At 46.7% G+C, this 26051-nt stretch overlaps 6 protein-coding genes across 6 annotated transcripts; 2 read left to right on the top strand and 4 right to left on the bottom strand.

Annotated features, from left to right (window-relative positions):
- Positions 1-426: 426 nt before the first annotated feature.
- On the bottom strand, positions 427-756 carry N7446_010726 (uncharacterized protein; the record flags this gene model as incomplete). The annotated part of the gene is made up of 1 exon (XM_058519469.1): positions 427-756. One exon carries the CDS (start codon positions 754-756, stop codon positions 427-429), a length of 330 nt encoding a protein of 109 aa, XP_058368307.1.
- A 4532-nt stretch (positions 757-5288) lies between these two features.
- N7446_010725 (uncharacterized protein) lies at positions 5289-5786 on the bottom strand (the record flags this gene model as incomplete). Its single annotated transcript, XM_058519468.1, has 1 exon — positions 5289-5786. The coding sequence occupies one exon, from the start codon at positions 5784-5786 to the stop codon at positions 5289-5291; it is 498 nt and encodes a 165-aa protein (XP_058368306.1).
- Positions 5787-8512: 2726 nt separating this feature from the next.
- On the bottom strand, positions 8513-9187 carry N7446_010724 (uncharacterized protein; the record flags this gene model as incomplete). The annotated part of the gene is made up of 1 exon (XM_058519467.1): positions 8513-9187. One exon carries the CDS (start codon positions 9185-9187, stop codon positions 8513-8515), a length of 675 nt encoding a protein of 224 aa, XP_058368305.1.
- Positions 9188-10260: 1073 nt separating this feature from the next.
- N7446_010723 (ankyrin repeat domain-containing protein) lies at positions 10261-12219 on the bottom strand (the record flags this gene model as incomplete). The annotated part of the gene is made up of 1 exon (XM_058519466.1): positions 10261-12219. One exon carries the CDS (start codon positions 12217-12219, stop codon positions 10261-10263), a length of 1959 nt encoding a protein of 652 aa, XP_058368304.1.
- A 1859-nt stretch (positions 12220-14078) lies between these two features.
- N7446_010722 (Trichodiene synthase-domain-containing protein) lies at positions 14079-15167 on the top strand (the record flags this gene model as incomplete). Its single annotated transcript, XM_058519465.1, has 3 exons — positions 14079-14464; positions 14538-14976; positions 15027-15167. 3 exons carry the CDS (start codon positions 14079-14081, stop codon positions 15165-15167), a joined length of 966 nt encoding a protein of 321 aa, XP_058368303.1.
- A 1462-nt stretch (positions 15168-16629) lies between these two features.
- On the top strand, positions 16630-20522 carry N7446_010721 (uncharacterized protein; the record flags this gene model as incomplete). Its single annotated transcript, XM_058519464.1, has 2 exons — positions 16630-17605; positions 17671-20522. The coding sequence occupies 2 exons, from the start codon at positions 16630-16632 to the stop codon at positions 20520-20522; spliced, it is 3828 nt and encodes a 1275-aa protein (XP_058368302.1).
- Between the last annotated feature and the right edge of the window lie 5529 nt (positions 20523-26051).

Genomic DNA, 26051 nt, shown 5'->3' with positions numbered 1-26051 from the left:
TATTAAGCCCGTAATTGTCAATGGAAGCTCGACTCATGAAGAACTAGTTTACGAGAAAGTAAGGCATGAATTGAAAAGCAGGGCACTGCCCAATGGCAGCATTGGGATCATATGGTGACAAAATTTGGGGCAAATATCTGGCAAAGTCTCGCAACTAGGGCTAGCTCTAGAAATCCTCATCATACGTCTGCAGGTCGTCCTCGAACTCGAACAGACTAACCGGGCGAGATGAACGACGCCGCATGCAGAGCATGACCCATCCCTTGGTAAATTCCTACACCCGCTGAATGACCAGTGGGTCCGTCAGTATCTCATCTATCAATTTTATTGCCTATCACTTCGGTGTTAGAATTAAAAGAGCACCCTTTTCAAATCGTGGCTTGTGCAGATTGGGGCGATTGCTGCGACCGCGTTGGCGACTTCGGTCTAATTTTGGCCCTTGATGCTTGTGCTGCTGTCTACTAGGGAGATTTCGTCGAATGTGGTTAGGAAGCTGTAGGCTAATTCTTTGTCTGGTGAGTCCTTTTTCGTTGGTCGGTGTTGGCTTATCGTTCGTGGGGAGATGGGTGTTGCTGCGTAGGGGTGTGGGAGGTCGATTGTTTCATTGTTAGAGTTGGATTCGGCTGTATACACTGGAATTTTGAAACCCGATGTCCATGGTATCTTCGGTGTTGGCTCTGATGTCACTTGACGAGATGGACGCTGATGTGAAGCAAAAGAAACAGACTTTGATGGCGATGCCTCAGAGTAGTCCATTGCTGCTAAGTGCATATAGTAGTTGCGAAAGTTAAGAAGTGAATAAGCGGACTATGCTTGGCTTAACGAGACGTAATACCAAAGGTAAGTCTACATCCGGCTCTGTACAACAAAGAAATCTGACAAACGGAAACACTGCTCTCTTTATATCCGTCGCTAAACGCGACCGAATAGCTCTCGAACGAATAGCCAATTTATCGTATCAACGTCTAGAACAACAATCATGATAGGGTGGTGCAGGGCATACTGGGGCTGACACGGGAATGTAGCCCTTTTGAATTTGCCAGGGGCATGTACATACCATGTGCGGCATATCCTGATTGAACCCCCTGTCGAGGTGCCACAGCTGCACCCAACCTAAAGTTCAGGTCGAGCCGATAGACTGATGGCCGGTATACGCCGCCAAGCTGATCAGGATCTTACGCGCCGTCGATATTATCAACAAATATGACTGAATTCTCGTAGGAATAGCCGAAATGGAAACCTCATGTGATCAGGGGCTCAACTCTGTCAGATACAAACACAAGAAACCAAGATCGAAGCGTAGAATATGGATGCAATCAGGGAGCATAGGTGCATCAATGTATGCCCCGACACAGTATACGGCTCGGGTGAACGTTGACTCAGGACTTGAATAGACCCATGGGAGTAGAACCACCCTCCGATGCCGTTAATCAAAGCCATAAAGATATAAGAGGCTGTCAGTCGAGATATACCAGAAAAGACAGCGTTGTAGAGCGAGACACTGCATAAAACCAAAGCTCCAAACCCTCCAATCACCAGGACTCGTTCTCTCTTCTCATTTGGCCAGGTTATCAAATAAGTGGCACAGGCCACCCCGCCCACTGTGACTCCCAGAAAAATGGAATTGTTGCTCCCGCTATCAGTAGCCTCTAAAAGCAAGACTGATACAGATGTCCCCCATATGTGAAGAATAATTCCAAGGTGGTCCAGCAGGAAGTAGGAAGAAGGGAGCTGCTTTCCCGAATCCAGCACGTAGTGACAAAAGGTAGAAGTCCCAAAACAAATGAGATTGGCTAAGAGAGAAACTAAAGCTGTGGCCGTATTGCTTCTGGATGAAGGGCAATGAGACACATGGTAGATAAAGCAGAGTAGGATGGTACTGCCGCATAAATGGAATCTCGGGTCGACGGAGCCGTTGGTGTGGATGAACGTGCTTCGGGGCTTCGAAAAGCGGTAGCTGGTTTCCATGTCGATAAAATATATTGTCACAGAGGAATTTATGGAATGAGTAACGTTTGGCAACTTCTAGGTATAACAAGGCGAAGGCTTTTCGAAGTAGACGGGATAGAAAGCCTTTAAGCCGGTGGCAGGGCCCGGGTAAAGACGGCCTTTCCATGGGAGACACATCTTCATTCCATTATCACGAAAAGATGACATCTCAATTTGGACACTAGTCACGAAAATGCGAGTCTATTTGTGCTCGAAGTGGAATTATCCAAATAAATTACTCCACATATTCTCTCCCGCCTTTCACATCCATGTTGTCCACTGATTTAGGGCTGAAACAGGGTCTATCGGTATGGCGGGCGGGTTCTTTATTATAGTTTTAATGTTAGAATTTAAACTAGAATCTATTCAATAATGTATATCTGCGAGAGCGGTAATGCAGCGTACTGTACGTCAAATGCGTTTTTTATCTTGACATGCGCGTCAGATTGGATTCTCATTTCAAACCTTACAAGGACAAGATTTTGAAAAACAATCATACACGCCTGCCAGGTAGGGCTGTCAATACAAGGAAGTTCAGTCGAAAATAAACCAGACTAAACTGATAGCTACTACAATGGCCGGCCCATAACAGCTTCCACCGGCTCGAAGAAGGTGTTGAAAAACGACTAGGGTTGGTACGGCACTACAAGCAGAAAAAACAATTCCCTACACTTCGCAATGCCTCAAGCTGCTGACTAATGGCCCTTCTTTACTGAAAATGCCATTGAACCTGTCGGTCGTGATGAGCCGAGTATGAAAGTCAAATGTGTCGTTTGCGAGATAACTATGAGCAGTTTGTTACATGGCGTTGGGTGTATTCTCCATGATTAAAAACTGTAGTGTTCAACTAGACTATAGCACATGAATTGTAACATTCTAGCGATATTGAACCTACCAACGATTTCTGTTGACCAGCGCAACATCCATAGGATACACATGCTAACTTTTAATGCGCAAGGTATCCGTATGGTCGCTCTCAATAACCCCGATCAAAATAAAGCCCACAAAGTCAAAGCCAAACACTATAAAAGAAAAGACAAAAAGATATGTGGAACGAGATAGTCAGTGATTTCACCTAAGACTCAGCGTTTGTTAAGGGTTGCGTGGCCTCTTATTAATCTTCCGGTCTCGTTCAGCGGTAAGCGATGAGTTGCTGCGCTCACGCTTTACCCCAACAGGAGATTCCATCGAGGTGACTTCACCCCCTCGCTCGTTGACTCTTTCTCTGCATGGGGCTCTATAGAATGGGCGGAATGATACCCGAGACTCAAAATTCTGTGGAAAGCTATCTTGTGGGCAATTAGCGTGTTGGTATTGTTCCCCGGGCGTGGTGGAAAGCCGTCGTTCGCAATTGGTGGCCATGGAATTGTTGGTCATTGCTGCACTAAGTGGTCAGAATTAACAGGTTCTGTAATAAACAGATGTCAACTACCACTCTATACCTACCGCGCGGGTCCGTCGATGTGATTCCGAACCCTTCGGTCGGTGCCGATTGTCCTGGTCCGGAATCATCAAACGGGGCGGGATCATTATCGAACAGGCTGTTCTGACTGGAATGTGATACCGTGCACGAGAATTCACCCCCTCCCCTTGGACTGGTGGAAGGTTGCTCTGGGTAGTTGATAGCTGTGGAACTATTGGACATTGCTGCGCCAAATAGTCTAGGAAATCAGCAGTTGCAAACAAACAGATATAACTATCGCTTTATAGTTTATTAGATTTACAAACTCAAGTAAAGTTAAATATGTACTTGAAATCCAATTTTATCTTTCCATAAATTTAAATATCCCCCGCAGGCTTCCGTTTCCAGACGTAGGGCACTCATACAATGACATTATTCTTAGACCCAAGTACAAAGATATCTAGGACCAGGTTTATCCCTAGAAGTATCCGCATTAGATTTGGATCATGACATTTTCAAATTTTCTATCAAGCATCGATTATATAGGCTACCAGGAAGGTTTCATACATTGACATAGTCAACACTCTATAAAACGATCTATAAGATGATGGGACCTCTTGGTATCACGCATTGCGGAAACAACGAAATTAATGATTACTGCACTCTGTCGGAACCGCAGAAGTAACTTTATCTCTGGACTGATCTAAATCTGACAGCTGATAGGATTCTCTCTGTTCCTGTTATCGTACGACCAGACACTCAAGTACGACCCTACAAAGGAAATAATGACTTTTGTTCAGGCTGTATGATACGCCTCGACGGTCACGTCCATCACGGGTTCACTTTGACGACCGTGACTTGTACAAGCGATATATCCGATCTTGTACTAGGCGGTATTTATTTACAATCCAGGAAAACAAGAGCAATGTAGCTGATCCAGCCAGCGACATCAATAGAGCCCATGCCCATAATACAAAGTATAAAGCCTTTACAGCTTCTAGACCCAATACTATTAATACATCAGTAAGCCTTTTAAAAATATTAAATGCAGGCCAAGGGTTTCCTGCCTCGGGGCTATGGATCTCCCCGGAGGTGTTGCTGGTATTTGACGGCAAGCAGTTGTCCATGTTATGACCGGGCGGGTCAGCATCCAGCATGGTAGAATTCGTTTCCGCTTGCCTGGCGGTCGAGGTAGATCTCAACTCGCCTGGTGTGGTGGGCAGGGCAAGGGCGATCTTGCCTCCTGCTTCCGAATGGCCCTTGGGTTCTCCCGCTTCAGGCAGCCTTGCCCCTCTTACATTCCTAGCTGTGAGCTCGTTATACATCGCTATGCCGGAGTGGTACATAGAATCAGAAGCTTGTCTAACAGACAGATGCCTGTCACCGTTTTATAGCAAGCTGTGACTCCATGCCAAATTCGCTACATCCTGATTATAGCAGATCTATTCTTAGAAGCATTCAAATGTACGGCTGGAGCTTTAGTCCTAGCATCTAAATCCGGGCCTAGCATTCGTCCCCATTCCGCGGGAGCTAATAGTTCCTCCCTTCAGACACTCATATATGAAGTGGCTTAGAAGTACTGCCATTCTAGGAACGCTGGATATACTGCGGAGGCACGTGAAACATCACAACCCGAGTTATTTGGTACTAAAGCAAAATTCTTTCAACGGTTCTATATGAAGATACTCAGTTTATTTTATCTAACAAGCTTAACTTTCCCGCAGACCTCCACAGGCCTAAACGAGAGTAGAATGTCGAGGTGGAAGACAGACAGTCTGCGAGCAGATCGATAAGCATACCTCTGTCCCTAATGCATTCCTATTAAGAATTCCATTCTACGGCCACGTAGGGCAACAACATCTCTGATTTTCACTCTCTTCATAGCCTCATCAGGTAACTAGGAACCTGGTGTGCGGATTGGAGTATTGTCTCCGTCAGGAGGTGGAGGTATATTTAACGGTCCATGTTGGCCGCCCTGGCGTAACGTCCGTAGAATAAGGTACCCCAGTGCGCAGACTACCCATCCGATCCAGTAAACAGCCAACGCAGCGAGAGCAAAACATTCGTGAAAGAAGTGACCGATTAGCCGCGGGTCCACGTAAAAGTTATCCTTTCGCGAAATCTGAAATTGGTGCTTAGAGCTCCCCTCGGGATTGTCGTCCTTCTCTGGTTCATCCTGACCGGCCGAATTGCCAAGGATATTAGAGACCTTCTTTGTTTCCGGTTGCCCGGTAGTCTCGACAGCTTTGAGATCCCCGTCCTGTGTCGAGTGTCTTGTCTCACTATTCTCAGGCGAACTGGTCTGCGTGGCGATGCCTAATGGGTTGTCATGAATTAGAGAGCTTGCCGGAACGCCAAAGTTGCCGAATGTTGTGGAATGCTCGAAAGGGGACATCTTTGAGCCAAAGAACTACAGAGAATCAGACATTGTGTAACACATGGTCGGGTAGTTAGCGCGGTTATATACCAGCTAAAAACTGGCTTCTGAGCTCGAAATAGCCATGTAGTGATCAAGTGTGAGATTGCTCCCGAAAGCATCCATATTTCCACTTTCCTATCAAGCTATACCTATCCTAGGAATGTTTTATATCTTGACACAGCTACCTATGATGGCCGACACCCTTCTGAATTAATTGAGATAGCATACAATATAGCAATCCTCTTCTTGTTAGAATTTGGGTTTTCTCGCCGAATTCATGCAGGTGTATTCCCTGCAAGCATAGCAAAATCCTCGCCAAGCGTTAAAAGGATCCTTTTCTGTCGTACTTCTACGCCGCATGTAAATACAAATGGTTTAGAAATCATCTATATGATGAAATTATTGTTCTAGAACACATCAATGCTATTTTCATGAGTTTGCACATGTGGATACCACCGAAATGGTGATTATTCTACTCTGCCGGGATTGAAGACGCGGATTTGTCTCCAGACCGAACTAGATCTAATGTTAAGTTACAGTGGCAATTGTTATGCCTTCCATGTCAGAAAACATAGGGGTGCTTTTCTAGTGCCTTCTTGCTATCCTCAATATAGATAAGGCGTAAAGTAAATATGCCGGTGTGTATTTAGCAGTTTTATAACCAGGCGTTTTTTTGATACCAGCCAAGAAGAACTATTCATCGATTCCCAGGAAGGGCAAAACGCACTACCACGCAATTGACACAATGATTGATTTGGGCGATATGGAATGTGATCTTCTCAATACTTGGTAATATGTAATAGCAATGTGCTGATCCAGCAATTGGCGCCTACAGGTATTCATCTCCGCTCTATCGGCCCGTAGTGTACATACCAAAACATAAAAATTCCCTCGTAAGCTATTGATCTGATCCCTCCACGAGACTCGTAATATCATGCTTAGCATACCCAGTGATAAACCACATTTGACATTCTGAGATAGCCGAAAGGCCCCGGTAATTTAGAGGAAGGCGCCGACCACATGGAAACATGGAAGACCTAGTCAAGACATCATGTGTGGACGGCCTTAGGATGTAATCATGTTTATCATCGGTTCACGTTGACGACCTTTACACACGTACAAGCGATACATTCGATCTTGTTCTCGGCGGTATTTATTTACGATCCAGGATAACATGAGCGATATAGCGGATACAACCAGTGTCATCAATGGAACCCATGGGCTTAAGATAACCTCTACAGCTTTCACAGCGTGTATAACCAATATGATCAGTACATGAGAAAGACGATCAGGGGTAGTAAATAATGGCAAAAGGTCCTTGGTAGGGGTGCTTCCGCGGGTTTGGTTTGCATTCGATGATGACAGGCCGCCGTTGTTTGGCTTATCCGGAATGGGCGATTTGGTACCGGAGATGCCGGACTCCGCCTTTGTTCTCCGTTGGGCCTGGCCTGGGGTCTCCCCGGGGGTTCGATTGTATTGTCTTGTGCCCCCTGCCTGAGCGAGGTGCTACCGGGGATGTTGGGACCTTCTTCTTTAACGACAGGGTTAAGGTCCGCAACTGCAACCGGTGTCTTCTCCATGGCTTCGACGGTAGTAGGCCAACTAAAATCCATGGCGTCGGGATCGTCTGAGGGGGCATTTGCTCTGTAGCATTCTTAATCTTGGATTCTTCGCCATTAAGGGTAAAAGCTAGTGGGCAGTTCGGTTGGCCGCTAGGAGTCTCCGGGGTGTCCTTGGTATTGTAATTCACATGCCCATTCTGGCCGTGCGAGTCGGTAATGGAATTGTTAGATCCGTCATTCGTGGCATCACGAACCGTTATATCGGTGTCATTTTTACCGTTCAAGGTTTTTCGCCTTTTTCCAACATCTCCCAATTCCTCGCTACTGTTTCGCTTCCCAGAGATTTTAGCTTTTTCAGTCTCGTTACCGAACATAGCCAACGGAACTAGGGAGAATCAGAAAATGTGCAACACACACGAGAGGTTGATATTCTGTTACGTACCAGCAATGTTTATATATCTATTACTCCACCATAAAAAGGATTGCGAGCTTAAAATAGCCACGTAGGGATTGAGTCTAAAGATTGTTTATGAAAGCATCTATATTACCACGTTGGATATCCCAGGCTACAAAGAAATGCTCCCTTCTCAAATGTGGACATCTACACCCTAATGGATGCCTCAAGAATTCACTCCGTTAACTTTTAATGAAAATACGCTTTTGGACGTAATATTGAGACCAGTTAGCCATGTCCCCATCAGAAAGAACCATTTCCGGTGAAGCCCTTGCCTGGAAAGGCCGGCTATATCTAAGCTGTCAGGATTTTATTTCAATAACCCTTGTTTGGTCGAAATATATAACTCGCTTAGCACAACTACACCGTACCTATGACTGGAGTTCTCCGTAGTCTACGGCCTAGTTATTGAATGCTCTAAGGTTAAGAATTTAGCTAGCTAATAGAGCGTACGACAGTTTACTCTACGCATTCCTTACTTTTTTGGTCTTTCAAAACGAAAATAGTTATCTAAAATAGTTATCTAAAATGGTCGGAAAGTGTGGATCGTCTACCCGTATCAAGTGTGAAAAAAAAAAAAAAGGGAAAATAGCAGAAACCTAGAGATATTGAAGGTAATGCCACTATATACAGCGAACTTAATTGCGGTAGCTTGTGAAGTAAGATTACATGCTCTTGGGGTACAACTACCCCACAGCCCGAAACGCCGAAGCAGTCGCCATACCACAGCTTTCGCTTTGCAAGTCAGGGCCCTGGTTCCGTACGGCTATTGCGAGCAGCCGGTCGTTCAGTGTGGCTTGCCATCTCCTATTGCGTTTGTTGCTGAATTTTCTTTTAGCCTCCCAGCGATCAGCGCGTGAAGCACGCTGAGTGTGTAGATGGATGGGCTCGTCGGCCTCAGACGTTAAATTGTGATCTAACATCCGTTCAACGTTGCTGATATGGTGAATCTCGATAGACGGAGAAGGTGGCGGTGATGCTGGTCGGATGGACTGGGCAGTGGTGTCCCGCACTCTAATGCCTTCCTCTGCCTCGTACAGTTGTCGCGCGTACTTGGTACCCTCCCACTGGCATAGCTTGTTGATCTCCAACTCACTCAGGTTGAATCGATCAAATGCTTGGAATAACCTTCGATGCCATTGAAACCGGCTCAGTCGCATACGATGTGGTGGATAAGAATAGTCCAGCCCGGGGTATCGTGCTTCGATACTTTGCAATGAACCGTAGAACTGTATTATTTCGACGCGAATCTCGGGAACTAGGTATTGCATAATCAAATCGTCGATTGACTTTGCTTTGTGTGTCAGAGAACGAGTGAAGGTCGATTCAAACACGGCCTCGGCCCACGAGGACTTGCGCATATTCCGAGAGACCCTTCGAGCAGAGGGTAAGTGTCGGGACTGTATGTATGGAAGAAGCCTTCCAGTTCATTTATGGTCTCGCACCATGCGCTTTGCTTAAACAAGATGAAAGCCTCCTGGAATAGCTCAAGCTGGAACGAGTTCTGAGGGACTGATCGGGTGACTTTCCGACGATTTGGCTCTCTGAGCGTTGTGGATTAAACGGTTCAGTGATGGGTTATAATAAGCAGCATAGTTTGAGCCAATCCCATCGCGGCAATTGCAGATATCCACAGTCAGCTAGCAGAAATACCTTCCAGGCACTCTATCAAGTCTAGGATATTGCTATATTTGGACCTTTGAAAGCTAGAGACCAAAACTGAAAATAGAAACACGCTGGTGGGATATACCCCAATTATATACATGCAGCAAGTATTGCTTTGTCAGACGATATTTGGCATTTACATGGAGGATTCCATGAGAAGCTTCCTAGGGAAGGAGATAGGAAAGAAATGACGGCTCTAGTTGTTTCATCTCTAGAACAACCTTCCGTCTCATCCTCACTCGTCGCCTTTTTTGAGACTCAATACTGTGACTGGCTTGAACTATACCTATCCTTAGTAAGATAACTACTCAAAACTCGCAACTACTTGTACTTGGGGAGATAACATACTATTCAAACTGCAAGATCTATATCTTAACAAGCCACGTAGACATAGACGTAGGTAGAGCATAAACTTTGCGAACTGTAGAAGAAGCAAATCTCGGGGCGCATTGCGCTCGTGTAAATTGGAGCAGTTCATTTTTGTAGTTGCCGAAACGGAATATAGCTGATTGGCTGGGGATGAAGCAGTTTAGAAAAAACAGGATAGGCGGTAATACTCCGCTAGCCAGCCTCATCTAGGCACAAGTCGCATTGACGGACGCTATATGATGTACCGGGGTGGATTGGTCAGATTGGCAAGCATGGTCTTAGTGACCCGACGAAGGAGTGCACCGTAAGTATACCCTAACTTGGGATGTAGTCGGGAGACGACCCAAGCGAGGTAGGGAAACTGAGTGCTCTCATACCCACCTTACTATGACTTCATAAATCAATTACAGTATACACGGGGCCAGTACCAATCCGAGATCACTTTCTTTACACTCTCTTTCGTTGCTAGTGCTGCGGCATCTCTGACTTGAGTATCGATGTTTTTGAGATCGTCTACCACAACCTGGGCCTGCTTGATGAGAGACTCAGGCCAGCTAGATTCAATCTCCGTTCGACTCTTCGTTAGTAGTTCTGCCGTGATTTGGGATTTAATGGTTTCATATCCAACGGATATCCTTTGATGGAAGGCTTCCAGTATCGCCCTTGTAGAATGGGGATCACCCCCACATACAACTTCTCTAAGAGGCGATAACCCATGCTGGTTCACAAAGAGAGCGTCGGCCCCTTTCTCTAATAGGAGCTCAATCGCCCATTCACGTCGGAGTAGTCTAGGTTCGGACGCTATCCAAAGCAAGGGCGTCCTGTCAGTCTCGAAATCACGAGCCTCGATATTTGCACCCCCTTGAAGGAGCATCTCAACGCGTTCTTTTGTTCTCCGCCTGAAGACCGTACTAGAAAGCTTTCCCTGACAACCAAGGTAGTTGTGTGCAACCTGGAGAACTGCGTGTGCTAGGAGAGGACATCCAACGCGTGGGGCGCCCGGGTACCGTATATTGACGTCGAATCCAGCTTTGACAAAGGCGTTAAAGCATCCTGGCTCGATGATCCTCGGCCAAGAAGGCTTGGCAGCCTGAAGGAATGCACTTTGATGGTCTCTACGTTCCGGCTGAAGTTGAAGTCCATGCTCAATCAGAAGGTTGAATGTCTCTGCCCCTGCCGACACCGCCCAAGAAAGGATATCTTCCGGTGGGTCGCTCAAACAAAAAGAAGGCCCTAGACCGTGGTTGAGAAGTAATCGGGCGCATTCGGGTTGTCCCTCGAGTATGGCTGCATGAAAAGGGGAGCCAGCGAACGGATCCACGACATACGTTGAGCACTCACCGTGCTCGAGCAAAAGTTCCACAATATCGTGACAGCCTGCGCTTATGGCCTCAAGGAGGGGAGTGCGCTCGGGAAGGCCGGAACGGCCGTTATTGCCGTCAGGATGCGCACCGTACCGAAGCAACACCTTTGCCGCCTCGACTTGGTGATATCGGGCAGCCACATCTAGAGGATGAGGAAGATAATGTTCGAACCAGTCGGGTGAATACTCATCAGGACCCCTTGAGTAACCACCGAGAACACCATATCGCTTGATTATCTTCTTCATGAGGGCTATGTTACCTCTTGCTATAGCCCCATGGAAAAGGGCCCAACGGTTTCGCCAATTAGATGCAATGGTCCTATCGACGTCAATCCATCCCAATATCCACTTCTCTTGTTCGCGGCATTGCTGCGTTGGCTCGGAGAATACTTCTAGAACATGTTCTATATCCAGTTCGGACGGGTCGGATCCGCTCTCCTGGAGAAGCGCCGCGGCTGGAAAATTGCCACAGCGCACAGCCTCTAAGAGTGGGTGGATGCGAGTCACTACGTGCGCAGGGTTAAGCTCCGCACCGCCACTGATCAATAGCCGTAAGATCTCGAGATTCCGGCTTGAGGGGCGCACGGCAGTGACAGCCTGGGTGAGAGGGGAGGAGGTTGATAGGTGACTGCCATCCGTCGGTCTTACACCAAGGTCGAGTAAGAGCCTGACAATTGATGGGTCATGGCAGCGCCAGCCTACCGCTAGATCCAAGGGTCTAGCAGTGTACACGAGCTGGCGGTAAAAGTCATCGTCGGGCTTGAATCCTATGAGCGACTTGATTACTGTTTTGTAGCGCCGGTGAATTGCAATTTCCAATGCCTTTGAAAAAGCGTGTGCTAGGTTTGGATGCTTGTTCCAGTTATGGGAGGGTCCCGGTGGATTGGCTTTGTGTTCCCTTTCTAGGAACTTCTGGACAAGATGGGCATATCCGTGATTCGCAGCAGCGATGATGGCTTCTCCGTAATTTTCTAACGCGAAATCCCTTGCACGCATCACTCTCTTCACGGCTGACAGATCTCCAAGCCTCATTGCCCGAAGTAGCGCCTCCATTTGCTGTCCGTGTTGAATAATATGTTGATAGAATCGGGAGCTAAATACATGGTGAAAGTCTCTGTTCACCCGCAATAACACACTTCGGTCACCAAGATACTGCAGATTGGAGTAAATCTCAAATAGCAACTCATTAGGTAGATCCAGAATGTGCCGCTTTCTCTGGCTATTGCGTAGAATATTGTCATTTGGAACTAAAAGGTCCCCGTGGTCCTTGCTATTGGAGTCTGAAGCAGTGACTTCATTTAAGATACTTTGCAGGTAGTCAATAGGGCTAGGTATATTCATGCTGTGCTGGTCAGTACGAGAGAAGTGGTAGTTTGAAAATGCTGGACTGCTTCAATTCCTGGCTATACGTAGCAGAGGTTAGGACCAAGAGCACAGGAATGCATGGCAAGACACGCAGACTCACTGAAGCGATTTCAGGTGAGTGATAGAATACACTTTTACAATAGACTGAGCCTTACAGGAGCTAATGCCTCAGCATAGGCTCGATTTAGAAAGGTTGGAAGCGTCCATAATTAGATAAGATGCCCAGAGGAAGCGGTACTTTATATAATTCTGAAATGACCGGTTGAGGATCCAATAACACTGGGGTTTGTCCTTTTATAGACTGCGGACAGTCCTCTACTAAGTGAAGAAACGTTTTGGAACATACCTTAAGATACTGGAGAGTAAATTTTGAAGGCTGTTCTTGGCGCAGTTAATAAAAGGTGGGATCGGAAAGTTCTTTAGTCTTTGGTTTATTACTTGATTATGGCTGCTATTTTATGCCTTGAAGTATCCGGTGGTCTTTAGGAGGCGGTTGGTTGGTTGCATCGTCATTGCATCTTACTAAAGTGCATAAAATACCATCCAGGCCGATTCCATCCATTCGCTGGTTAATAAATATGTGCCTGTTTAAAATGTGCGTTTTTGGTAGTAGCATCGTTAAGGCTCGTTCGGCTGGGTGCCTGATGACCAAGCAGGGGACTGCCTATGATTGGTTCACGAATGGGGTTTGTTTGGGTCAAGCCACAAGACCCGTCGTGACGTACGTTGGCATGTGGAGACGGCACATTCGCTGCCTGCTTGGCAAACAATAATGAACTTTGGTCGTGTTGATCGTAATAGGAAGTTGCCCAAATAAATTGAATGTAATTAACTCTACGATAGATCCACACACAAGAGCAAAAGAAGCATTATGCTTTTGCTTTCAGATAAGACGCAAATTGGTCCGTCCAGCGATACCATCCTAGCTCGCAGTCTATGGGAAATCATGCTGCTCGTATCCAATCCGCAGGATCTGCAAAATCGGGCCCCAGGGGTGCAATGCTACGACTCATTGGGATTTTCATGATTTAAAATGAACATAACTCTCTTAGTGCAATGAACCTTTTGTCGGAAGCGCACCCATAGGTTGCGGTGAAGCTTCTCTAGATCCGTGGCGTTCGTCAATGTGTTCGAACAGGTGTGCGTATATATCAGCTCAAAAAAAACGTAGAGAAGAAGCTTTGTGCAGCTAGACTTCTGCGCGAATAGCATGATAGCTCTTTTAAAATCTAGCACATCAAAAAACATCCGCACGAGAAACCTCAAGCGTCGTCGAAATCTAGGTGCGTAAAGTACCTCGGGAATCTGAATAGAAGAGCCATGATGTCTGTGCTCCTGCTGCCATGGAATAAGAAAGAAAAACAAGAAAAGAAGTTGCGAACCCGGGCTAAGGTTGCGGGCAGGGTATAAAGCCCAGCGTTCGGCTTCATCACGATGAGCCTGGGGTCTAGTCCTCAGGTCCTCTTTCCCTTTGTACGTCTTCAATCAACATGGACCCTGCAATTCACGTACCGCTGGCACTTTCTCCTTCTTCTATACGCCCAGCGTCTACGCGATCTACCGGTGTTACCCACCTCAAGCACCTCATCAACAACTATCTAAGCAACCTCGAATTTGACAGACCAGGAACCCACAATGGGATGGCTTATGCGATTGAAAAAGGCGTCGAAAGCCACTTTGTCAGCCTCCCCTTGGATGAGGGCATGTGCTTCCCAGTGAGACCCGTCTTCGGAGTAGCTGCGACCTTTGCCCATCAGGCATATACGGGGCTTTCTCTTGAGCTCCAGATCCAATGCGCTATTTTGCTTGCCTACATGTTTATAGTGGATGACATTGCACGGTGTTCCATGAAAGGTCTCGACTCATTTGGCCAAAAGTTAGTTCTCAATTGCTCCAAGCAAAGGCAATTACTCACCTATCTAGATTTTTCGATCAAAGGGACCATACAGATTACATTCTAAATGGCCTGGATGGACATATCCGGGGGTTGTCGAATCATTACGGTCCTTCCTGCTATTCGCAGATCACCCAGGGTTTAATTGCCTATGTAAACGGGTGTGTGATGGCGGAGGCAAATGCAAAATCCTCCGCCCAAAATTCCCAATCAAGCCTCATGCCGGCGTATCTCTGGTCCAAGGACGGGGGGCAGAAGTCCTAATTCATCTTCTTTGGCCAAAGGATACTTTTCCTAGCGACGAATCTCCGTTCAGGTATTCGGAAGTGACTCCCAGGCTAATGAAATTTGTAAATTATAGCAAACATATTCTTTCATATTATAGGGAAGGCATTCGCTGCCCGGAACAGAGCAATTTTGTGGACGATTGGGCTAAGCTGCGGGGCTTATCAAGCTTGGAGATCTTGGAGCAATTTGCAAACGGTGGTGTGAAGGTAAGCAATTCTTGTCGGGTGTTTTTCCTATATTAACACCGACCTGATAGGCAATGAAAGAAATAGACGCGTTACCCCTCGACCCGCTGATCGTCGAGCGGGTCCAAATATTTACTAAGGGATGGATCATGCTCGGCATAGCACACCGGGAATACTATCTACTTGAGCTGTTTCAGGACGAGTACCTATAGCCATACGATGAGGATGCTTATCACTAGTGCCTATCACGAGACCTTGGCATCACTCCCGACCCCGTCAAAGGCCAACAGCCTGCTTGCAGATGCATGTCCTATCCTTTGGTAAAATGCCTTTTTTTTTTTTTTTTTACAAGAACGATACCCTTGCTTACTATCACGAGCTCAGCATGTTTTCCAGCTAGTTGAAATTGAGTTCTTGATACAGTCGATAGCGAAAACGGCTTCTACCCTGATAACAGCTTTTCTTTTATCGGGCCCCACTGCCAAGGGACTAGCGTGAAACCCTATTACGCGCGAACTAGTAACGGAATGACAGTCCATGGTATTGTGTGGTATTAAATACTAGGTTTACGACATTCAATTACTTGACGACTTCGTCAGGCGCATCTACTTGCGCGAAACACAATGCTGCCCAATTTGCAATGTTTTATTCGTCAGGATATGCTTGGGTATCGTATATATCACGTGACAAAACGTAATGTAGAACAATTGGCTGCTAGACCCATCGCGCGGCCCTCAACTTACTGACTGGAAAACTCATCCATGCATTATTCATTTGTAAATAGCATCAACACGGAAACCAAAGAGATGATGTTCATTACCCATTGCGTCCTTGTTGTTTCGACCTCAATTGAAATTTCTTTTTTCCCTCTATCCTAACATCCTGTGTTTGGTAAAAAGACGCAGATTTGTGAGGGCTTCCAAATTTAGATGCTTACATCTATTCCCAATCGGGAATAGTGGTCGATCAGCTTATAGAATACCCTTGAACCTGGAAGATAGGGTTGTTGTAATTTCGAAATTGGCCAACCCATTTCGAAATATTGAAATTTCACTTTTTTTCTTGATTTCAATTTCATTTCAAATTATCTTGGCATTGATGAGTCAGCATTCCTTTGAGCTCGAGCAAGCCAGAATGGTCAGTTCCTTGCACCTGTCGCTATGTATGTCTAGAGAACCTAGTCATATCATTGGTCAGAAAGTTGAGTGTTATGCCTATTTCGGACTAGTACGATTTCATGATTTCAAAGCCCATTTCAAATTTCAGAAATTTCGAAATTTTGAAATTTCATTTTGGCATCCCTACTGGAAGATATACGTGCAAACAAGGCAAACACCATGCTCCGCCTGCTTTCCGGGTGTCCCAACCTCATCGCCTCTCGCAGAGGTTCGGTCTGTCGTGCCACGTCAGTCGGTCACGGAACATATTGTCACGTGGGACGCACCCAAGCCACAGGCAAGTCCCTTTCTCTAATAACATTCGCTCTATTGCCACGCTATGCCTCAGCCCGGGCTGAGCCTCTGCTGCTGGCGGCGGGGTTGTTGCTGTCTGCCGCGCAATGGGGTTCTTTTCTCCTGATAGTAAACAACTCGTCAACATCAGTTGCTATTCAACTTCTCCTAATATTCTCGTCAACGAACCGTTCTTTTCGCGAAATCACGCTGGACCTTCCACATGGCCCGTCCTCTACGAGATGCCTTCCAAATCGGTTGGATCTGTGCCCTTCCGATCGAGGCTGCAGCCGCCGCCGAAATGCTAGATGAGGACTTTGGGATTCTCGAGGAGCAAGATGCAGCGGACTCAAATACCTACACACTGGGCAAAATCGGCAAACACCACGTTGTCATCGCCTGCCTCCCTGGAGGCCAGTACGGAACCACGTCAGCTACTACGGTCGCAAACAACATGCTTCGAACTTTCTCCAAGTCACTTCGAGTCGGACTGATGGTCGGTATTGGGGGTGGAATCCCCTCAGCTGCTCATGATATCCGCCTCGGCGATGTCGTGATTAGCTACCCCCAAGGCACTTGCGGTGGGGTGATTCAATATGATATGGGCAAGATTATTGCAGATGGTGAATTCGAACGAACCGGCTCATTGAACAGTCCGCCGAGGGCACTATTGACCGCACTTGGCACGATGAGAGCCGCCGCGCTGAGGGATGACCCCCGCTACCTGGAATATGTCCAAAGCGCAATCGGAAGAACCACTCGAACTCGGAAGAATTTTAGCCGGCCTACTACACAGTTAGATCGACTCTTTCAGACGAAACATGATCATCCTACTAGTGCGAGTAGCTGTGATGGATGTCCAGCGGAGTGGGAACAGACCAGAGGTGAACGCGAGGACAATGACCCACAGCCCCATTATGGCATTATTGCTTCTGGTAATAAGGTCATCAAGCACGGGCGGACAAGAGAGCAACTTCGTTTGGAGACTGGGGCATTGTGCTTCGAGATGGAGGCGGCTGGTCTGATGTTGGACTTCCCCTGCGTTGTTATCCGCGGTATTTGTGATTATGCCGACTCGCACAAAAACAAACAATGGCAGGGATATGCTGCCCTGGTAGCCGCAGCACATACAAAAGAGCTGCTGGGCTATATCCCCGTTGGTCGTGTTTCACAAGAGAGGTTGGTAGTAGATATATGCAGTAAGAATAATCCTACCTCAATCAGTGCTGAATCAAGAGTGGATTACTCATGCAGCTCTATGTAGATGGATTGAAGGCTGAAATTGAAGGCACAAATCAACGCCTAGATCAAGCATACATTCAACAAGAACAACATCACCGCGAGAAAGTCGCATTTGCTTTGACGGATCAACAACTCCGCTGTCATCAAACATTCAAGGTATCAAATTATGAGGAGCAAAAGAATATAAATCCTAGAAAAGTGGAGGGAACCTGCCTATGGGCTCTACAAAGCCCTGAGTATATCCGTTGGTCAGGGAGCAGCCGCAACGATCTTCTCTGGGTGTCGGCCGACCCAGGCTGTGGGAAGTCTGTACTTTCCCGGTCGATGATTGACTGCTTAGAAATTTCCTGTCCAGAAGTAACAATCTGTTACTTCTTCTTCAAAGACAACCATGAACAGAATCATCTTGCTTTAGCACTTTGCTCGGTACTCCATCAGCTTTTCAGCCAGCGGCCTCAGCTCTTGCGTCATGCCATACCATCTTGGGAAAAGAATGGGGAGAAGCTCCGACAAGAGGTTGACGAACTGTGGAGAATTTTTACCACCGCCGTATTATCTGATGAATTACAGAAAACGATTTGCATATTCGATGCGCTTGATGAATGCCGTGAGATTGATCAGAATCGACTGATTGAGAAGCTCCAGTCATTTCACCGCCTATCCCGTCCGCGGACACCCGCTAACTGGTTAAAGTTCCTAGTCACTAGTCGCCCTTATGACGATATCCAGAATAGTTTTCGAGCGATCACGGACTCTTTCCCACATCTCCATCTGAAAGGGGAGGAAGAAAATGATCAGATCCACCAAGAAATCGATCTTGTCGTGAAGATGCGAGTAAAAGAGCTGGCGGAGGGAGTGGCGTTGTCACAGGACACACAGCAGCGACTCGAGCAACAGCTTCTGCAAATGGAGCACCGCACATATCTCTGGCTACATTTAGCCATTCATGATATTCGATCTACACTCGAGAACAGCCTTCGCCCGGCTGAGGAGTCAATCGAGGTGATACCTCAATCAGTAGATGAGGCATACGAGAAGCTTCTTAGTCGAGTGCCCTCCGGTCAAGTGGACATTGCGAGGAAGATCTTACAAATCATCGTTGCAGCACGGCGTCCTTTAACAACGGCGGAAATGGCCATGGCGCTCGGTATTGCCACCTCCCCACAAGCCCAGACTGCAGCAAAGGCTGGACTTGAACTATCCCAGATCGACAAAAAGCTCCGTCGATTATGTGGCCTTTTTGTGTTCATCAATAACTACAAGATCTATTTGATTCATCAAACAGCAAGGGAGTTTCTTGTTAAGAAGAGTAGTTCAAACAGTACCAACTACTTATACTCGTGGAGCTTGACTGACACCGAGGATCAAATGGCTGTTCTCTGTTTGCGATACCTACTGATGAAGGATCTGGAACATGATGATGTGGATCCAAGCTCTAACATTCGAAGCTTTCTAGATTATTCAGCAGTATATTGGCCGGACCACAAACGGAAGATGAGTCTGACCCAAGACCAAGAAGCGACCGGTCAAGTTCGGCAAATGTACGATATGAGTAGAAAAAGATTTTCATTGTGGTTCCCTATCTTTTGGAAGGCTATCCGGAGTTACGGGATTCCGCCGGCAATAACTGCTTTACATCTGGCATCATTTAACGGTCATGAGCGGGAGGTTGAATTTCTACTATCTATCAGAGGAAAAGATATCAATTCCATCGATGGTACCGGAACCTACCCCATTATCTCAGCCTCATTCAATGGTTATGAGAAGATTGTACAGCTGCTGCTCGAGAGAGGAGCCCAGGTCAACGCTCAAGACGGAGTGTTTGGAAATGCCCTCCGAGCTGCCTCTGTTGGAGGACACGAGAAGATTATACAGCTGCTGCTCGAGAGAGGAGCCAAGGTCAACGCCCAAGGTGGAGTGTTTGGAAATGCCCTCCAAGCTGTTTCTGATAGAGGACACGAGAAGATTGTGCAGTTGCTGCTCGAGAAAGGAGCCGAAGTCAACGCCCAAGATGAACGATTCGAGAATGCTCTCCAAGCTGCGTCTTTAAGAGGACACGATAAGATTGTGCAGTTGCTGCTCGAGAAAGGAGCCGACGTCAACGCCCAAGGTGGAGAATACGGGAATGCTCTCCAAGCTGCGTCTTGTCAAGGACATGATAAGATTGTGCAGTTGCTGCTCGAGAAAGGAGCTGATGTTAACGCCCAAGGTGGAGAATACGGGAATGCTCTTCAAGCTGCGTCTTTAAGAAGACATAATAAGATTGTGCAGTTGCTACTCGAGAAAGGAGCCGACGTCAACGCCCAAGGTGGAAAATTCGGGAACGCTCTTCAAGCTGCGTCTTGTCAAGGACATGATAAGATTGTGCAGTTGCTGCTCGAGAAAGGAGCTGATGTCAACGCCCAAGGTGGAGGATACGGGCATAGTCTCCGAGCTGCGTCTTCTGGAGGGCACGATAAGATTGTGCAGTTGCTGCTCGAGAAAGGAGCTAAGATCAACGCCCAAGAGGGAGAATACGGGAATGCTCTCCAAGCTGCGTCTTTAAGAGGACACGATAAGATTGTGCAGTTGCTGCTCGAGAAAGGAGCCGAGATCAACACTCAAGGTGGAAAATACGGGAATGCTCTCCAAGCTGCATCTTTTGGAGGACACGACAAGATTGTGCAGTTGCTGCTTGAGAAGGGAGCCGATATCAACGCCCAAGGTGGAAAATTCGGGAATGCTCTCCGAGCTGCGTCTTTAAGAGGACACGATAAGATTGTGCAGTTGCTGCTCGAGAAAGGAGCCGAGATCAACGCCCAAGGTGGAGAATACGGGAATGCTCTTCAAGCTGCGTCTTCTCAAGAACAGGATAAAATTGTGGAAATCGTCTAGCACATCTGGTTTCTAATCGGTTGACATCCTCCCTCTCTCTCATTAGACAAAATGCCCCTAGACCTCTGAAATTTGTAGCTTGAGTAGCTACTGTTGTATAGGAATAAATTAGCTTGGTGGTCTGCTGTTATCCATCTCTCACTATCTGTCTGATTGGACATGTATACAGAAATAATTCCCTGTAAATGAGTGGAGTAAAGAGGTTCCTTCACATTATTTTTAAGGGCTATTTCTGCCTATTTACTAACCAGCTCTCTCTTGCTATCGCAACTATGCTGGGGATTCTGACATGGTCGTTTTGTGTCGAGGATAGTGGAGCAGTGAATTACAGCTGCCTCCTATTGGTTTCCTTTGTCGCCCTCCTTTCTTTGTGTTTTGTGTGTAATTACGGGATTCCGAGACAACACTTACTAGTCACTCTTGAGTATCCCATGCCTCTGAGACACGGAGGAATTGGTCCCATTCACATATCAACTATGAACCAATTCTGCAGATGGGTATTTAACATACCCTCTGCCTGACACTCATTTTATCTACGATTAGTCAATTCTATCTGTCAATTCTACTGATTGCTTCCCCCTTATCATTCGATATCCCCACTCATTGCATACAATGCCGTACTGTATTAGCTTGTTCTGACATTTTGTAAGACACTTGTATTGTACTGTATTGTATCGTCATATCTGCAAGCTCTATCTATTTTTGTAAAAGTAGTGGAGTAAAAGCCATACACCAGTCCCTTGGCAGTGGTGCCCGAGAAAAGGAAAGCTGTCATCATGGTAGAAGCTGTTTTCGCTATCGACTGTATCGCATTGGTAGTCTTGGTAGTCTCATTATAGGTCGCTCTAATTCTCGTCGGGGGGTCCCATGGTATCCTAAATTTCAAACTCCCACTGGAATAGGGGGGCATCATCAGCTGTTCAGCCAGATTAAGCACCTTGAGGGGTAAGACTAAGTAGTGTAGTGGCTTCTTTGGAAGGCCCCCCGGAATGTTAGATTTTGCCCAAGTATTCGTGACTAAGCTGAACCGGTGTGGCCCGAAGGCTGAACCGGATTGGGAACACTAGGGCCAGAGCCATGTCGCTTCCACATAAGGAATCTTGATATAGATCAATGGTGTCGAAGACAGGATTGGACTACATATATCTCTATGTCTCTAGATATATGACATGTCAAGAAATTCCAATTCTGTGGATTTACAGAGCCAAATCTAGTCCAACAGTAGACATCGACACTGCTCTGTTGCGTGTAGCGTAAACTCACGTCTCCACTCAAATTGTGCTCATGGTCATGAAACCTAAAAACGGAATATGATAAATGTATCTCCCCACTGCTTCCAAGGTGAACGATCACCTCGGCCCGTAGCGAGGAATTGTGCTGCTAATATTTGAATTACAAGTATCTGTAGTAAATTTGAACGTTAGACAAGAGCACCAAGAGATTGCCGTTCTGCTCCTGATACGTCCTGGTCGACTTAACTATGGGAATGGTACCCTAGATGTTGAGGCTAAAACTGTGGCCATTGATAGATGATCGACTTCATGTACTCGAGAGTGGATAAGTGGATACTGAATAAACACAAAGAATGAAAAAAAAAAAAAAAAAAAAGTGTGGGAGAGGGAAAAGGGGGGGGGAAGTGAAAGGGAAAAAGAAAACGAAGTGAAAAGCAGAAAAAGCTCCAATCCAAAACATTGGAAGGAAAATATAGAAAATGAACAAGGGAAGAAAAAAGAAAAATTAATTTCTGTTTTGTTTTCTTTGACCTAGCGGGTCTGACCTTGGGTTTCACCAACGACAGGGGAAGCCGAGAGGTGGGGCGGTGTATTTTGGGCAAAATTATGATTGGTGGCACGAGCCCCGCATCATCTCTTGCTCCCACCCAGGAACAAGGAGTACCCAGGAACAAGGAGTGGGTATTGACATAGAGGGCAGGTATTATCTAAATGCAGTAGCTGATACCAAAATGCGTGATTGTTGCAATAACATGGAAAGATTCTGTTGTCATGTACGCTGTTAGATCACGCAAAGAACCTAGTTGAAATCAGTACTACATTATAGGTGCCAAGTCTCTCCGGACCCGTAGAATCACGTGTATGGACTGCCAGCTTCCCTTCGAGAAAGAATTGAGAATGTCTAGACGGAGACCTTCAAGCCTAGCGCTCGGGCGCTTGGACTTAAGGCCATTGGTCTCGGAAAGGAATCGAACGCGGTTCCAGGACAGTGGGATTCCTGTGATGCTTTTCACGGTGAATGTGAAATCAAGCTCTAGCCAGCTGATCTAAGCCAAAGGTTTGTTTGATATATGTAAAGACATCTTCTGCCGACGCCGTGGACAGCAAGATACCGGGACCAAGCCATGGATGTGCCTGTCGCTCGTGAATGAGCTAGGGCTGTAGTAGATACTAGTGCTGAGGAAGTCATGCTCGTTATATATATACCAAGAACCCTTCGGTGTTGCACTCACAGTATCGTAAAAGGCAGAGGTATAGGTTGGTGATAAAGATAGGCGAAAATTCTGCATATAGATTGCGCTGGTCTCTCCCAATAGTAAAATAGTAGTAGTAGTAGTAGTAGTAGTAGTAGATTACATTTACCCTGACCTCTCTCAAAGCGTATACAGGCTACAGCAATTATATATATCCGTGTATGTACATATATGATGTCCCACTTCCTGAAAACGAACTTAGAGCCTCTTCAAGGCCTATCGTGGCCTAGTTACCGCTCACTTTGTTAGGCTGCCATCATGGCGCCCGACTTTGGAACCGTTGTGACGCCTCAGCGAAGTCTAGCACGGCCTTGACGGTCCTAGCCCGCGAGGCGGTGTCTGGTTTACCTCCCTCACCTTCACTTGAGCCTCCCAGCAGAACTCGATACGCTGTTAAACGCGTCCCCAGCTTCACCCCTTAACTTCCGTCGAATACCCTCAGATTTGGGCAGTCTACCAGCGCGTGGGTGACTGTTTCTTGCGCCGCACACGCACTGATCATTGTCACAGAAACTGAAGGTCTTGGCGTAGGTGGATCACCAATTATGGCCCGTGCGTAGCTGTGTCAGCAGGTACGCCCAGCCCCTGGGCAAATTCCCATACAGCTTCCTGGTGTAGGCCGCGGGTAGAGTGCTATCAGTTCTACGCAGGAGACCGCCTTTGGTAGATGTTTCCCATTCCTGTTCTTACTGAGCGCGGATGATGTCTCGAATGAGCGCCCTCTTCCTTGTCAGCAACGGGCGGAAGGGGTGTGTTTTGCCCGGGCTTGCCGCGTCCTTGGCCAGCCGATCTGCTGCATCGTTCCCTGGGTTGTCGCAGTGTGCGCCGTGCCAGTCCGTAGCGGGATCAGCTTCCATCCCAAGCATTGCTTTTCTATTTTCAGGCCCCACTGCCAAGACGCTAGTGCAGTGACTTATTTGACGGGAACATTGAGGTTCGGCATGCAAACGAGGCAAATATCATCATTGTGCTACAGTACCTATCGACAACAGTAGACAAGTCCTTTCCGACATTCGAAAGTTTCACCATCTCTCCATGAAAAACAATGAAGCTCAAACTATGCTTTCCTGTGCAATGGATAATCGTTAAAATACCATCACATCAAAAGAATGGCTAAATAACATACCGGTCCAGCGTAGTAGTCGTACGTTGACAGCTCCTCATCTAGACGGAGCGCAGCTTCTCGTAAAGTAAGTCCGGTAACAGCTTTATACTTTATAGGGCATTTTGCCGGATGATCATCTGCCAAAAGCCCTAAAACATCATATTAGAAGCCAGCAACACAGGCTCGATAGGAAACCAACCTATTAAATCTCTGAGCGCATCCAACATAGCTTCGCAACATGCCACGTCTGGGATGAGGTCGTCGTGGACAAGTCGAAATGGGCGGTCAATAACCATGACTATGAAACGGACGAATTTCAATAACAAAGACACTCGCTTTGTCTCACCAATCCATGGTGGTACATATCCACAAATTTCAGCGACATTGAGACATATCGACGGAACGGACGAAGGAAGACTCATTTTCTCATGCATAAAATGGTCAACTATCACCGGATATACCGCACTTCTTATAGAACTTTACCTCGCTTAACTGCACCCAGGTTTACTTGCACCCAGGTTTATTCCTAGACAGATTTCACGGTTCCGTGAGACGAAATGCTGATATATGATCTTTCTCAAGTCTCATTCCTAGCAGTATTCTGTCGGCTGTGACTTGCCGTACTCCCCGTCCTCAGACGAGCCTCGTCAGATCACGTGTACGATGTAATACTCTAGGAAGTTAAGTTAGCTAGGAAAATGATGATGTTTGCCTTGTTTGCATGCAGTCAGGTTCGTTGGGTAATGTGTATCGCTTTCCCATGGAGTTCACCTCTTTCGACTACCCCCGGAGATTCGTAGGATACCCGGGACTCATTATTAAAAATGTCTTCGAGACTTATTCTTGACTCTGCTAGAATTGACCTATGGTCATTGATTTATGAATATCACATGATCACATTCCCGCTGCCAAGATGAACGCCAATACGATTGCCGTACTAGGCCTATTCTGGCTAGGTTCAGAGTGGAGCTTGACTCAAGAAAGGTGGGGCTTCGAAATTGCCTAGCCAAGTTAGGCTCATACTACCTAGGTGGTTACCAAATTGTTCCCGTACCCTCAAAATCAACACAATGGGCTCCCCATCCCCTTTGAAATCATCTCGTTAGTTTCTAAGCGGACATCTTTGGGTGTAAGGCGATACAATTTGCGATCAGACTGAATCCTGTCATAGGCCTGTTGGGGTCTCTACTTCGTACTAAAACAGAAGAGGCAAAGAGGCATTGTCCCCGTCACGTGATACTCACGGTAGAACTAGTGACGGGGGATCGATTTGCTGAGTGATGGACGAGTGAAGACCCTGAGTGAGTAACCTTTACGGCCAGAACATTTCGTTCAGAATGGTCGCATGTGTTTTTGAACAGCCATGCGGCTGGGTAGGGACTAAAGAACCCCGCGTTGCATGCATTCCGCGGACACCGAGATCGGTTGGAGAACCGAGCCTTTAGGTGAATCACTTTCGGTGAACAGATACATCGACTGACTCCTAAGCCATTGAAAGACGCCCTTATGCCCATTCATTTACATCCCGTACTAGACACAGGAAGCAAATAGTCACTGTCCCAAGGGTGAGGCTAGATCGAGATCCCTTGATATGCATGCCCCGTCTTGATCGGTATGATGCGCAAATGAATCAGAGTACTAACGTGTCTGGCGATAATGGAAAACTCAGAAGCAAAGGTGGCTAAGAAACCGCTTTGCTAGGGTTGGTGCTCCGTCCACTATTGTCACATGCTGTAGTATAGGTTACGCTCGGTATGACAGAGTGCCCTCGGCTTCGTGACAAAGACCAGCAAAGCATTCATGGTACACTTGGATAACAAAACATCGGTGTGTTAGTACTAGGATTCTACGTAAGAGCTAGCCATCCTCTTAGATTGAAGGCAACGTTTAGCAACAGCACCGTCATATTCTAAAGCATATTCCTACCCCAAAGGTCTAT

The sequence above is a fragment of the Penicillium canescens genome (genome assembly GCF_028828765.1).
Source record: "Penicillium canescens strain IBT 15451 chromosome Unknown utg000007l_segment0_segment0, whole genome shotgun sequence".
NCBI classification, from domain to species: Eukaryota; Fungi; Ascomycota; class Eurotiomycetes; order Eurotiales; family Aspergillaceae; genus Penicillium; species Penicillium canescens.
Note: the sequence above shows the minus strand (reverse complement) of the source record. Positions and strands in the feature narration are given on the sequence as shown.